The sequence below is a fragment of the Mytilus galloprovincialis genome, chromosome 1 (genome assembly GCF_965363235.1).
Source record: "Mytilus galloprovincialis chromosome 1, xbMytGall1.hap1.1, whole genome shotgun sequence".
Classification (NCBI taxonomy): Eukaryota; Metazoa; Mollusca; class Bivalvia; order Mytilida; family Mytilidae; genus Mytilus; species Mytilus galloprovincialis.
Genome location: NC_134838.1, coordinates 108,737,448 through 108,754,231, shown reverse-complemented (window position 1 = coordinate 108,754,231; position 16,784 = coordinate 108,737,448). Strand labels below are relative to the sequence as shown.

Below are 16,784 nucleotides of genomic sequence, written 5' to 3'. Positions count from 1 at the left end.
TATTTACAATAATCTTGTTAGAAGAATTGTGTTGACAATGCAGGTGCAGAGTAAACTGTATTTACAAGACACAGTTACACAACTGAGGCAAAACTTATTGAACCAGTACATAGATCCAACATGAGTTATTTTTGTTTTTCAATGAGAACAACACTTTGACAGTTAATAGGTCGGCTTGCTATATGGTATAGGTCTTGCTCATTGTTGACATTTGTCTCTGTTCTCTTGTGGTTAGTTAATCATTAGCAATCTTACCACATCTTCTTATTCTTACATTCATAGGCAGCTAAGAATACATGCCCACATTCAGAATCTCTGTTATATACAATAGTTTAGGATTCAAATTCCTTGTAGGAGCTTTTGATGTTATTGGTGTTATTCAGAGCTTGAATTTTTTAAAATATTACATAACACAAAGTATTTCTTTTGTTTCCTAATTATAAAAGACAAACTCAACATAAAAATACCACAGACACAAACTATTTTGACGCACTATTTTCCAATGAAGTTTACATTTTGTTGATTTTCCTAGCCTTTTTCAGATATTCTTCAATGATGATAAACATTAGTCTCAGCAGTCAATAGAAATCATTTTTTACAATGCAAATGAAGCAACTTCTGGAATCAATAAGAAATAGTAGTCAAAAGTCAATCAAATGGTGACTCAAAGTGTGTTATTCAGATCAGCATACAAGTGGGACAGGGTGTAAATATATCCCCTTTCTTTGACATAAATGAAAATTGCTGTTTGTGGATCAACCCCTCTTCTTAAATTCTTGCCTCAGGGAGCACAGTTTTCACTCTCAGAAATTAGAGATATGGGTCAATTTCAATTTTAATGCATTAAATAACACCAATATATATACACTTGTATTCAAATATGTATGTGCATAGTAACATTTTTTCAGTAATCAATATCACAGTAAGAATTATCTGGACATCTCCATTTTGAACTATGACATTAGTATTTCACGTCTCAGTTTCTCATCTGTTAAGATTGTGTTTTCTACAGGGCTGTCTTCTGCTATCACAGTCACATTACCATGGCAACTAGTAGTGCTGCCATCTTGATTCATCTGTTGATCATTGTCATCATCTTCAAGCTGACATAATAAGTTGTCATTTTCATATGTTGGGAAGAAATACCTGCAAAAATGGAAATATCAGTATATGATTAATGCATATAAGTTGTTGATAATTTTACTGAAAAACCAATACAATTGATTTTAATAAAGTAAAGACTTTATCTAAGCCTTCTTAGATAAATTATGAACACTGCTTGAAAATTAGTTAATCACTGAATGTTTCACATACTTTGCAGGTTATAGTTTTATGGTGAAAATCTTTGAGATGAAGGTCTAAGTAAAGATATCACATATACTTCACATTATCAATGATCTGTGAATGAGATTTCAAGGTCAAATGAATCACAAACAAGGACACTGTTCATTATTAATAACTATACAGATATGTCATTGCAACATAGTGTTTATGTATTTAGAAATAGTATCACTGCAATTGTAAAAGATATGTCACTATAACATTGTGTTTGTGTGTTTAGAAATTGTATCAATGCATTTTGATACTGATATGTCACTGTAACATAGTGTTTATGTGTTTAGAAATAGTATTACTACAATTGTAATAGATACATATCCCGGTAGTGTTTATGTGTTTAGAAATAGAACCAGGTGCACCGCAGGGCGCAGCTTTATACGACCGCAGAGGTCGAACCCTGAACAGTTGGGGCAAGTATGGACAAAACATTCAAGCGTGATACAGCTCTGAATTTGGATTGTGATCAAATTTTTGACATTACATGGTTTTTTTTTTACACAAAACAAATGTCAAGATTTTACAAATCAATTAAAGATTTCTTCTTCAAACTTTTTAAACCCAAAATTAAATAGTTGATCATGACACAGCATAGGTTTCTGACACAGAACGACTGTGGTCTAATGAACTTAAAAGTTTTTTTTTGCCTTTGAGCAATTCACTATGCTGTTGAATATTAATCCTCTCAAAAAAATGTTTGAAGAAATTTTCTTTTTATTTATGAAATCTGAAATGAGAAAAATTTAAACCCCCCCCTTTTTTTTTCACATCCCCGTTTCCCTTTTTCCAAAACTGATATCAATTCAAATTTCTAATGGAGTTTGCAACAATAACTACTCTTTAAAATACATCATAAAATATTAAAATGTAAAATAAAGTGCTTGTTATCACTGAATGGTAAAGATTGGTTGGTAGTAAAAGTGAATATACATTGTTTATTGTATAAAACAATAAAAAAAACTTAATCAGCAACATTTTATATTGGCAAATTTCCAATGAAGTTATTTACATAAAGTGATTGGCAAATAAAAATAGAAAATGACATCATAGTCATGTCTGGCAAATGTCCAACATACATTATCTAAAAACATTTTAGATAAGATAAGGAAAAAAAGCTTCATCAGCAACATTTTATATTGGCAAATTTCCAATGAAGTTATTTACATAAAGTTATTGGCAAATAAAAATAGAAAATGACATTATAGTCATGTCTGGCAAATTTTCAACATATATTATCAACTACTATTCTATACAAAGAAAGATAACTCCAATTGAAAATTAATTGCTATTGCACAATATTGTGCAATTAGATATTTCTTGCTATTGTGCAATACTTGATATGGAACCCTGATTTGGACCAACTTGAAAACTGGGCCCATAATCAAAAATCAAAGTACATATTTAGATAAAGCATATCAAATAAGCCCAAGAATTTAATTTTTGTTAAAATCAAACTTAGTTTAATTTTGGACCCTTTGGACCTTAATGTAGACCAATTTGAAAACTGGACCAAAAATTAAGAATCTACATACACAGTTAGATTTGGCATATCAAAGAACCCATTTATTCAATTTTTGATGAAATCAAACAAAGTTTAATTTTGGACCCCCATTTGGACCAACTTGAAAACTAGGCCAATAATTAAAAATCTAAGTACATTTTTAAATTCAGCATATCAAAGAACCCTAAGGATTCAATTTTTGTTAAAATCAAACTAAGTTTAATTTTGGACCCTTTGGATCTTAATGTAGACCAATTTGAAAACGGGACCAAAAATTAAGAATCTACATACATAGTTAGATTCGGCATATCAAAGAACCCCAATTATTCAATTTTTGATGAAATCACACAAAGTTCAATTTTGGACCCTTTGGGCCCCTTATTCCTTAACTGTTAGGACCAAAACTCCCAAAATCAAACACAACCTTCCTTTTATGGTCATAAACCTTGTGTTAAAATTTCATTGATTTCTATTTACTTATACTAAAGTTATTGTGCGAAAACCAAGAATAATGCTTATTTTGGCCCTTTTTTGGCCCTTATTTCCTAAACTGTTGGAACCAAAACTCCCAAAATCAATCCCAACCTTCCTTTTGTGGTCATAAACCTTGTGTCAAAATTTCATAGATTTCTATTCACTTAAACTAAAGTTATAGTGCGAAAACCAAGAAAATGCTTATTTGGGCCCTTTTTGGCCCCTAATTCCTAAAATGTTGGAACCAAAACTCGCAAAATCAATCCCAACCTTCCTTTTTGTGGTCATAAACCTCGTGTTAAAATTTCATTGATTTCTATTCACTTTTACTAAAGTTAGAGTGCGAAAACTAAAAGTATTCGGACGACGACGACGACGACGCCAACGTGATAGCAATATACGACCAAAAAATTAAAATTTTTGCGGTCGTATAAAAACTGTAATTGTAATAGATATGTCACTTTAACATATTCTGGTAGTGTTTATGTGCTTAGAAATAGAATCACTGCAACATAGTGTTTAAGTGATCAGAAATAGTATAACTACAATTTTGATAGTGATATGCCACTGTTATTTGTGTTTAAAAATTGTATCAATACATTTTGATACTGATATGTCACTGTAACATAGTATTTATGTATTTAGAAATAGTATCACTGCAATTGTTACAGATTTGTCACTGTTAAATTGTGTTTGTGTGTTTTGGAATTGAATCAGTGAAATTTGACACAGATATGTCTCTGCTACATAGTGTTTATGGGTTGAGAGATAGAAACAGTGTTACTTATACTAATATGTCAGTGGGACAATGGTGTTATTGTAATTTATGGTGGTAAATGTTCATGGCAGTCATTCAGAGATACATCTCTAGTACGATCAGTAGTACATTTCATTCTTGATTAGTTTCTGAAAGTTTATGATATAACAGATTTGCTATTCAAACTTTTTCAAAAACATTGATTTAAAAAAATGTCAAAACACAAATAAAAAATTTCAAGTCATCTAAAAAAGGTTCCATATTTAAATGAACTCCAGCAGAAATTTGTGTATCCTGTTTAATACCCACTTATAAAAAATACAGAGCAGTTTTGGCTAGATCTGGAAAAAATATTTTAATTACATTTATCTATGTAATCATTTTACAACATTAATTTTCAAATTTTAATAACAGATCCATTCAATCCTTATGAGCTCCATGGACTAATAAATAAAAATTAAATCCTGAGAAAACACATAGACATGATCTTATGAATACAATAATAAAAAGACTGCATTCATCTACTCAGTTATCAATTTGAAATCGAACATATTTTGACAAACACGGATCATAAAATTATATTGATATACAGGTGATATGGGAAGTTTACATTAAATCAAAAACTAATTTCCCTCTTTTTGCTTGATCTAACAGAATTTATTAAACAAGAATTTACCCCATACAATCAACATAATGTTACTATGACGAATACTGCGACGTACAAAAAGTTATTGATTTGAATAATGCATCAATTTAAATAATTATCAGATTTTGTGGTCTGACAAAATATGTGTCACCCATCATCAAGTTCGGGAGATTCTTTGTTATATAAAACCTGAAGCAATTTAATAAAGCACGGTATATGTTAGCTCTATTTTTGTTAGCAATTGCTATGGTGTACCACACATCATAATTGATACGATAAGATGTCTTTAGGTGCTAATACCCCAAGGCTACTGATGCTTTGATAGTACTTGAACTTTTGGCATTGTGACTATGAAATATGTATATCATATCTTACAAACCAGTACTATCTAGGAGTACTACAGTGCATTTGGTTTGTTTTTTTTGCTTTTAATGTGTGGTTTTCTCATTGACATTTTAAAACCCAATATCTCCTTTTAATAAGTTTTATTCATAAAATTTATAAAGATACATATATATAATTATATTCATGAAATGATTCTAAAAAAATTGTAATATATAACTAAAAACAATTTCCTGTACCTGGAGTCCTAAACAAATTTAAATGTCAAATACTCTAGGAAAATAAAAAGTTCTCTTTTGTAAATCAAAGACAAAAATATATAAAGGGTTAAATGAAAAAAATCTTTTGACATATGTTTTCATAGATTTTTAATTTTCCTTGTTTTTATATCATAGAACCATGATTCCTGCAGTTCTTATTACTCCTAACTATGTCATTACTGATGTTTGCATTTCATTATTCTTTTCCACTTTTAAATAATATATCAGCCTCCAAACAAAGAGCCTTCTTTTAATCTAAACATTGTATGTTTTCCTCTAAATTAACTTAGAATGAGATTTATTTCCGACCATAAAATAATATGATGAAACACTAAAAGAATGTTATTTATGTATCACTTTAACAAACAAATGACCATTACACTAAACAAACAAACATGACTTTCTTGATATTTGAATCAAGATTACCTACTTCAAATATCAATTCCTTACAGCTTAAATGGATAAAAAGTGAAACAAGACCTCTTTGTGTGTTCATAACAACCAAACCTTCACACTACATTTCAAAACAGTTAATATTCAAACTCAAATTAAATACACTTTTTCTTAACTTTTCTTCAGCCCTTCCTAACAATTGACTAATTTGAATCTAATTTGTCAGTTGAGCACTAAACCTTTAAAGTCACAGGTGTAACAAAATACACATCCCAACAGATAAAACTTCAAACAACAAAAACTACTAGGTCATTTTATTTACCTTACCAAGTCTTAACAGAAATTAAATGTCTGGATTTAAGAAGACAGAGGGCTCACTATTACAAAAATAAGTAGAAGATCAAAAGTGAGAATTTGTTCATATGTAAATGAGGGTCGTATAGGAGAAAACTTGATGAACACAGGCTATATCATAGGTATGACAAGCTCTGTACATAAAGACAAGTCTTAACCTCAGATTTATTTCACTAAACCCCATCTCTGGTTACTTTTATGTGGATGTCTTTTGACTTGTCCTCATATTGAATGGATCACATCAACCCGTAAAGTCACCCAGTAAGAAATCTGATCTGTAACATTAATTTTATGTGGTTGATATTGGAGTTTTGTTGTAAATTAAGGTTTTATAGGTGGCAATTTTAATATCAATAGATGAAGCTTAGATAACTTAGGTAGAGTATCTATTGCACCAATGGATAAGGTTCTCTACTGTAACAATGGGAAAAGACCTCCAATTGTTGACATCACAAACACTTCACTGCTCTCTTGTATAGAATTCAGGCTTCCTGTAGCAAACAACAAGAACAAAAGATGACAGTAGGATAAAACAAATAGAAAAACAGATATCACCAAGTCATATACAACAAATTATATTTGAACCACTTCATCTATGAAAAACTGCACTTAATAATCTCTATTTCATTTTGTATTTTCCCTTATAAGGGTCTGTACTTTTTAAAGGGTATAAAGCTATCCTATTTATCAGATTTACTAGAACTTAGCAGCATATATGAATGCCTTGACTGATTGTAAGAACATTTTGTCTAGTGTTACATTAGAAATATGTGCAAGAGTAAACTTCACTGCATATTATACTAGGTGCTCCGCAGGGTGCAGCTTTATACGACCGTAAAGGTCGAACCCTTAACAGTTGGGACAGTATGGACACAACATTCAAGCTTGATACAGCTCTGAATTTGGATTGTGATCATATTTTGGACATAATATGAGTTTCTGACACCAAAAAAAAAATGTCAAGATACTACAAATCTATTGTACAATATTGTGCAGTCAAAGATTTCTTCTTCAAACTTTTCAAAAATTTGGAATTTGAGAAATTTGGAAAAAAAATTATTGAAAACTACTACTACCCCTTTTTTTGCAATAAGTCCAAAACCTGACATTTCTGTACACATAATATACAAGTAGTGTAAAGGAGGTAAATCTGAACATACCCAACATTGCATGTAAAATGTTTTTGAATTACCTCCCTTACACTGTCTTAATTGTCAATTGACCAGAAAAACCTAGTTTTCCCCTATTTTCCCCTAATTTCAAAACATTTTTAACCATAACCCCCAAAAGTCAATACTAACCATCCCTTTATGGTATGGAACCTTTAAGTATAATTTCAAAGAGATTTAAACACTTAAACACAGGTTATAGACTGGAAACTATAAAAATGCTTATTTGGGCCCCTTTTTTGGCCCCAAATTCCTAAACCTTTGGAACCATAACTCCCAAAATCACTCCAAACCTTCTACCTGTGGTATTAAACATTGTGGTACAAATTTAGAGCAATTGAAATACTTAAACACAAGTTGATATTTTGAAAGTAGAAAAATGCTTGTTTTGGGCCCCTAATTCCAAAACAGTTGGAACCATCATCCCCAAAATCAGTACCAACCTTTCTTTTGAGGTATTGAACTTTTTTATAAAATGTCATAGAGATCCATTCACTTAAACTAAAGTTATTGTCTGGACACCAATGTGTCTTCGGACGACGACGCAGACGACATCATACCATTATAAGAACGCAAAAAAATTTTTGCAGACGTATAAAAACATTAAAAGGCTTCATAGTTTATCGCTCAAAGTTGAAAGCATGGTTGGTTCCTTAAGATCTTGTAATTTTAACTCGTGAGTTTCTGGTTGTTTTAATTTTTCAGCTGCCCCATTTTTTTAAATATCATACATGTATTACAAATCTATCAACAAAAACATTTTGATGTACACATGAGATTAGTTTGATGGTTGATAGTTTTCATATTTTTGGCGAATTTCCGATACTGCATTAATGATATATAAAAGAAAGAATACCTTTATTTGCATGTACCAGTATATATTAAATTCTATTTAATTTTACCTAAGTTTAAGAGCATGAGTATCTATCTGCTTTATTCATATTTTATTGCAATTTGATTATCTGACACATCCTAACCACAAGTTCTCTGCAATTTTTAAATTAAACTTTTTTTACAAAAAAAAAAGATGAAGTTAAATTTGAGCAGACAAATTGTAAAAGTTTGTATATCAGACAGAGGTTTATGTGTGTTGTAAAGTAAAGAGCCTTTATCAAATATCTGTCAGCGATAAAATACTACAAAGCACCACTATAAAGATCTAAAATGATATTAACTTCAGACTTTTAATTGTTTTCTTTCAAATTTGAAAAGAAAATTTTGATTTAATTTTAAACTAAGCGAAGCATAAGATATAAATGATTGTGGCAATATTACAGGTAACAAAGACGCAAGATCGACAGATATGGTGTAGAAGTTGAGGGCTGATAGGCGTTGTCAAAGATTTCAAATTACGGTCACAATTAAGTTTTTATATTGACAGAATTCAATAAGTAACACAGATATGTAATGAAACCTCACTTGAGACCAACAAAATAATTCAATTAGATCATAAAAGCTTTCTCAATAATAATCGTTGAGGTGATCGATCACTTTCAGTACACAAAGATAGTTCTTGATTAAATATTGCTTCTCATCTAACAGTATACACTTTGACCATTTAAAAACGTAAATTGTTTATGTCAGGCAAATACTCAATTGACTTGTACTTCCGAGAATGTCTTCACAACCAGTGTTTAAATGCATATTCATTCTAATAAGTCATTAAAAAGCAAGATTTTAAACGTTTTCTTATTCCATCACATTAAACAAAGTCACAATACATAATCCATAATACTAAGGAGAATATAAAATGGCAAATACAACTTGTAGACTAATTACTACTCTCAACAAGAATTGAAGGCTAAATACTACTCTAAGAAAATAAAAGATAGGAAAATGCTGCTTGAAAAAGCAAAACATCTATTAAACCTTTTAACTATGGAAACAAAATAATGAAAACAACATTTAACTAAACTTTACAATATATTTTTTCAACTTAAAGAATAAATAGTGGAAGTTTCCCAAATAATACAATTCAATACACAATTCTTTTATTCTTCTTATTCATTAATTTTCATTGTCAATGCTACAATGCAGGTGAATAAATAAAGTAATCTCGAGTTCAACTTATGGTTGGATGAACTATCATTCATACCATTAGGTCACCTGGATTCTGTTCGAATAATGAATAAACTCAACAGAGACAACTTTTTGAACTAAATCAACACCAAATTAACTAATGACAAAAGCACTAACTGATAACAGAAATCATGAGTAGACAATACTGCAGTTACTGAAAGCAAGATACCACTGATGACAAAAAATGGATATGACTTCAGTAACTGAAAGCTGGTAGATTAAAATTACCACTAATGACAAAACTTAATACTGCAGTAACTGAAAGCTGGTAGATTGCAGTTACTATTGACAACACTTAACTTAACTAGATAATACTGCAGTAACTGAAAGCTGGTAGATTAAAATTACCACTAATGACAAAACTTAATACTGCAGTATCTGATAGCTGGTAGATTGTAGTTACTATTGACAACTGTAGTTACTATTGACTAACTAATCATTTACTAATGTAATGTGTATATATTCATTTGAGGTATCAGTCATCCTTATTGTTAAAGATATAAACCTAGGAAGATGTTGACTCTCATTTATGACTGATACTCAACTAACAGCTTAACCACAGTGAATTTACAATGCCAGTTCTACAGTGCCCTATAGACGGCTGTAATTGGAAATCTCAGGACCTGGATGAAGCATTTGCTGCTGCTCTAACCACTGCTCTACAGATTCATGACAGAACCGTCCACTCACCTCTGGCTCAACCGTCAACGCACAAGTTAAAATTAGACCCACCTTCTATAGCCACAGGATGTGATCCAGATCAATGGTCTGCATTCACCAGACAGTGGAAGATGTATAAAATAGGGATGGCCATCACAGACAATGCCTTGCCTACAGCCCTTTTCTACTGCTGTGACACTAATCTGTGTACAGATATTATGCGTGACCTTCAAGGTGATGTTGCCGGTATGCTAGAGACAGATCTTTTAAAGGCAATCAAAAGGCTGGCTGTCAAAGAAGAAAGCACACTAGTCCAACGCATAAAATTGAACAGGATGACTCAATCACCTGGTTCAAATATCAGAACTTTTTTGGCCAGTCTCAGAGGCCAAGCATCACTGTGCCAGTATAAAGCAACGTGTAAAGAATTAGGTTGCAACCATATATTTGACTATAGTGATGAGATAATCAAGGACAATTTAGTAAGAGGTATTGCAGACCCAGAAATTATGTCTGACCTGCTAGGTGACTCCAAGACAGATAAAACACTAGAAGAGACTGTATCATTTATTGCTCAGAAAGAGCAGGGTAAAGTCACAAGGAGTGCAGTAGGAGATTCAGCTAGTGCCATGAGTGCCACATGTATTACTCAGAAGCGACCGCAAGCAGCTGGAGCCAAATGTTGGCTTGTGGTGGTCCTGCTCATGGACAGAGGAATGATCGCAAGGCCAGGTCTAGATACTGTGAAGCTTGGACATTCACATGTGCTAAATGTACAGTCAAAGGTCATTACACCAAATCATGCAGCAAGTGCACTACCTGTGGCGTATGGGGCCACCGTGATGCATCTTCTAGAATCTGCACTCAAGGTAAGGCCACAGGAACCCGCCCAATCAAGGGAAATCAACCAAAGATTCAGAACAAGAACAAGTTGGTTATATCTATGAGCAGCTGTGCACTACATCTGAACAGACAAACCAAGTATCACGTCTTGAACATCACATATTTGATGGACACTGGGTGGCTAGACCCTCAAAACCACACCCAATGCTCCTGGTGAACATGACACCCCTACCTGAGGACCATTCATCATTTGGACATCCCATTCAAGACACTTCTCAGCTTAAGACAATCACTATGTCCATGGTGGCTGATACAGGATGCCAGAGTTCAATCATACCTTTACAATCTGCAAACAGTCTTGGAATAACAGAAAAGGATCTCCTTCCAGTCAAACTTGTAATGCATGGAGCTATAAAGAAAGACCTCGGTGTAATTGGAGCAGTCGCAGTAAGTGTTATAACAAAAGACACTACTAGCAGTGCCATGTCAACACGTTTATTGTGTTATGTCTCTGATACCATGGAAAAAGCTTTCATTTGCAGAGAAGCACTCATATCTCTGGGAATTATTCACACTAACTTTCCTAATGTATCAACAGTCACATCTCCAAACATTGCAGCATCTATGGAAAACTCTGAAGATGTAACCTGCTCTTGTCTTAGACGTCGACCTTCACCATCACCTGTCCCCACATCTTTACCACCCGGTCTGAAGGCCACAGAGGAACATTTAGAGTCACTAAAAGAGTGGCTTCTTGATTACTATGGTGCTACAACATTTAATGTATGTGAACATCAACCTCTACCACTTATGAATTGTGAGCCTCTTCAACTCCATGTTGATCCTAAGGCAGCAACCATTTGATTTTCTGGGGGGGGGCTATGGTTTTTTTTGGAAAAAAAAGTTTGTTTCCAGTTTTTGGAGAAAAAAATAATTTGTTTTTGATTCTGAGAAAAAAAAATTGTTTGTTTCACCCTCTGCTGCCACTATATGTAATGCTAAAATTGAAAGAAAAAAATTGTTTTCGACTTGTTGCGAAAAAAATAGATTGTTCAGAAAAAAAAACCATAGCCCCCCCCAGAAAATCAAATGGTTGCTGCCTAATGCCACACCGGTAGCCGTCCACAAACTAGCACTTGTTCCTATCCATTGGCAGGATAAAGTTTATGCTGATCTTGAGAGGGATGTTCGCATTGGTGTACTGGAACAAGTAGGTCAAAACACACCTACAACTTGGTGCTCAAGAATGGTTGTAACCAGCAAGGCTGATGGCACTCCAAGGCGGACAGTAGACCTACAACCACAAAATCGACATTCTGTTCGGCAAACACATCATGTCCCAAGTCCTTTTCATCTAGCTGACCATGTCCCTCAAGGTATGAAAAAAAACAGTGACAGACGCTTGGAATGGGTACCACTCAGTGCCTATTCGTGAAGAAGATCGCCATTTCACAACATTCATTACACCATGGGGGCGCTACAGGTACAAGGTTGCTCCACAGGGATTCATGGCCAGCGGTGATGCTTACAATCAACGATTTGATGCTATAATATCAAACTTCAACGACAAGGTTAAATGTGTGGATGACACATGTATGTGGGCGAACTCCATTGAAGCAGCATTTTTTCAGGCATGTGAATGGCTCGACCTGTGTGCTCGTAACGGCATTACATTAAACCCAAAGAAGTTTCAATTTGCCCAAGACACTGTCAATTTTGCAGGACTTACAATCACCCTAACAAACATACGACCAAGTACTAAGTTCCTAGATGCAATTAGCAACTTCTCAACACCAACTGACATTACTGGTGCAAGAGCTTGGTTTGGGCTTATAAACCAAGGAGCATATGCATTTGCCATGGCAAGACAAATGAAACCTTTTCGTGCTCTATTGAAACCATCCACAACATTCTGCTGGACAAATGAATTAGATGAAGTATTTTACAAATCCAAAGACATCATTATTCAGGAGATGAAAGAAGGTGTTCGTCTTTTTGACCCTGCTCGTATGACATACCTAGCTACCGACTGGTCTGTTGACGGAATTGGATTCTTTTTGATGCAGAAGTACTGTCAGTGCTCAAGTAAAACCTCTACCTGCTGTAATGACGGTTGGAAACTATGTCTTGTTGGCAGCAGATTCACACATCCAGCAGAAAGTAGATATGCTTCAATTGAAGGTGAGGCCTTGGCTGTTGTGTATGCACTTCACCAAACACGCTACTATGTTCTTGGTTGCAAAGACCTTCTTGTTGCAACTGACCACAAGCCACTACTACAGATTCTAAATGATCGATCACTCACAGACATCGACAACAGACGACTTCTCAACCTCAAAGAGAAAACTTTAGGGTACAGGTTCACAATTCTTCATGTACCAGGTAGAAAGAACCTTGGGCCAGATGCAGCGTCACGGTATCCTGTTGGACCACCAGATTGTCTGAACTTACCTGGTGAAGCACCTGAACTTGATTCCCTAGTTAACATGACTGCTCATTATCATGATACACTTACCAGTCTATGTCTATATACAGAGGATAATGATACAGCTAATGACGCCTCCACAGTCGCTGCTGCCACTTGTGCCTTGAATGCTGTTATCACAGTTGTTACTTGGAACATGGTTCGTGAGGCCACTGCATCAGACCCTACATTTGTAAATCTAATCAGGCAGCTGGAAGCAGGGTTCCCAAAAGACTACAAGGAGCTACCAACAGACTTGCGTCCTTACCATCACTTTGCATCCAGTTTATGCACCGTGGATGCTGTAGTTCTTATGGGCCAACGAATTGTTATACCTCCAGCTCTTGGCAAACCAGTACTCAACGCTTTACACGCAGCCCACCAAGGAGTCAGCGATATGCGTGCGAGGGCCATGGACTCTGTATATTGGCCTGAGATCACAGTAGATATTGCCTGGGGGAGAGACCAGTGTGTTCACTGCCATCAGATGGCCAAGTCAAACCCTATGCAGCCACCATCTGACATAACACCTCCAGATTATCCATTACAGATGATTTGCAGTGACTACTTCACATATAACAGTAATGACTATGTAGTTATTGTTTACAGGTATTAAAACTGGCCAATGGTATACAAGTCTGAATCAGGTGCAGAAGGACTTGTCAAGAGACTTCGTGAGACGTTCGTGACATTTGGCATCCCAGAAGAGTTGACATCTGATGGAGGTCCACAGTTCACAGCAGGGAAGACTCAAGAGTTTTTAAAGGCCTGGGGAGTTCGTCATAGACTTTTATCAGTTGCAAACCCACACGCTAACTGCAGGGCTGAGATAGCGGTAAAAACAGTAAAACGCATGCTGGTGGACAACATTACTGCTGTTGGATCTCTAGATGTTGACAAATTCCAGAGAGCTTTACTAATGTACAGAAATTCTATTGACCCAGAGACAAAAGCATCACCAGCATTGATTCTGGACCCATTCGTGATGCCATTCCCATACTGATGGGTAGATATTCTCCACATGAAACATGGACTGAGTTAATGTCATTCAAGGGAATATGAACGGTGAAATGAACACACTCATCACCTGCCAACACTACAGGTTGGAGATCATGTATACATTCAAAACTTGGTAGGCAATCATCCCGGGAGATGGGAACGTACAGGAACAGTTGTTGAAGTACGCCAATACCACCAGTATGTTATACGTGTAGATGGCACAGGCCAAGTAACTATCCTCCACCGCCAACACCTTCGAAAGTTCACTCCTTTTCAAACCAACTAAACACAAGGTACTTTGATGGCACCAACTGCAGTTCAACATCAAGAAGTGAACTTGAGCTCTCCATCTACACCCAAGACGACACAGCCACAAGTGCCCAAGATTCCAGTGTCTTTATCACCAACAAGAATCTTAAGTCAACCAGCTGCATTGAATGAGACACCAATTATAGTCCCCACTGAAAAACAGGCGACGCAGACTCAGACAATTCAACAGCCTTCACAAATAGATTTGGACCAGTCATTCCACCAGACCCCTGAACCAGATGTACCTTCTATGTCTAGAATACCACGTGCTCTATCCCGTCTTCAGTCACATAATAAAGCTGGAGAAAAGGAACTATTGACACCACGAAGACCGAGCCGCCGCAACACAACAGAAAATAACATTGATAAATCAGGAACCAATTAATGAATTATGCAAGGACATTGATAAGTGAATCTAGAGACTTTGCGTTTAAAATTGTGAAAGGACACCATACGTTTAAAATTATGAAAGGACACCATACGTTTAAAATTGTGAAAGGACACCATACGTTTAAAATTATGAAAGGACACCATACGTTTAAAATTGTGAAAGGACACCATACGTTTAATCTTGTTCGCATCCGGAAGACTTTAACAGAACATTCCTGAAGATCTATTTTCTAATAGACTTGACTTTAATTGTTTAAGTTTTTTTTTTTTTGTATACAAAAAAAACTTGTCCCCGGGGGAGGAGATAACTAATCATTTACTTATGTAATGTGTATATATTCATTTCAGGTATCAGTCATCCTTATTATTAAAGATATAAACCTAGGAAGATGTTGACTCTCATTTATTGACAACACTACTAAACTAGATAATACTGCAGTAACTGAAAGCTGGTAGATTGCAGTTACTATTGACAACACTTAACTTAACTAGATAATACTGCAGTAACTGAAAGCTGGTAGATAGATAACACCATTGACAACAATACTAGATAATACTACAGTTACTGAAAGCTGGTAGTTAAACTTAACAGTTAACATTGACAACAATACTAGATAATACTACAGTAACTGAAAGCTGGTAGATTGCAGTTACCATTGACAACAATACTAGATAATACTACAGTAACTGAAAGCTGGTAGATTACAGCTACCATTGACAACAATACTAGATAATACTACAGTAACTGAAAGCTGGTAGATAACACCATTGACAACAATACTAGATAATACTACAGTGACTGAAAGCTGGTAGTTAACAGTTACCATTGACAACAATACTATATAATACTACAATAACTGAAAGCTGGTAGATTGCAGTTACCATTGACAACAATACTAGATAATACTACAGTAACTGAAAGCTGGTAGTTTGCAGTTACCATTGACAACAATACTAGATAATACTACAGTTGATGAAATTTGGGGGATAACTGTTACCACTGATGACAAAACTATACAATACTGTATCACAGAAAACTTGCTGTTACTGGAAGTAGGCAAACAGTACTTTAATCCATATTTAATGAAAGAAAGCCCTTCTACTCAAAATATCAGTTATTTAAAATATATTTCACAGTTGTAAACACCACAAGCTTAGCAACGGTAAATTTGTGTGGCAATTCAGTGGTGGATCCAGAGGGGGGTGTTAAAAGTAAATTTAATTATTAATAGAAGTTGTTATATTTTTTTCATATTTTCAAAGCGTTCCTAAATCATTCATTACTCTATTGAAAGTTTGTATAACATCTAAATGCATTGTAACATGTGACTTGTCTACCTTATAGGTTAGAAGGATAAGAGTAAAATCGAAGAAGTCCAGTGTATGAAGCATCTGTAAAATGTTTTAATTACTACAATAGTACAAAGCTAAACGATATTTCAAATTCTGTTGTACATGTGTATAAAAAAAGATGCACTTCATAATGAGAAAATGTTATAACTGAAAAAAGTATTTGTAAGCCAATTTTCTTGTATTAAACTGGAATTATAATCCAGAGGTATTTTAACAACTGTAAGATATTGAAATCAATCTTATTTATAAATGTGAAACAGGTGTTTTATAGTGACATCATTTTATTGAGATCCATGACAAAAATTATACATATTTCTTTTAAAAAAGTTTGGTAAGAATTTAAATAGAATTAAAACTTTTTCAAGTAAAATTTTTTTTGGTTAATACATGTATGGATTTGGTCATAAAACTCTATGAAACTGACAAAGTCTCGTCAAAGTGTCCATTTCAATACAT

At 34.3% G+C, this 16,784-nt stretch overlaps 1 protein-coding gene across 1 annotated transcript in view; it reads right to left on the bottom strand.

The window, feature by feature from the left end:
• Positions 1-581: 581 nt before the first annotated feature.
• Positions 582-16,784, bottom strand: part of LOC143050164 (zinc finger protein 277-like) — a 63,324-nt gene continuing 47,121 nt past the window's right edge. Inside the window, exon 13 of the mRNA XM_076223801.1 lies at positions 582-1,146. Coding sequence (XP_076079916.1) covers positions 954-1,146 — 193 coding nt within the window. The 3' untranslated portion in view covers positions 582-953. The remainder of the gene's footprint in view (positions 1,147-16,784) is intronic.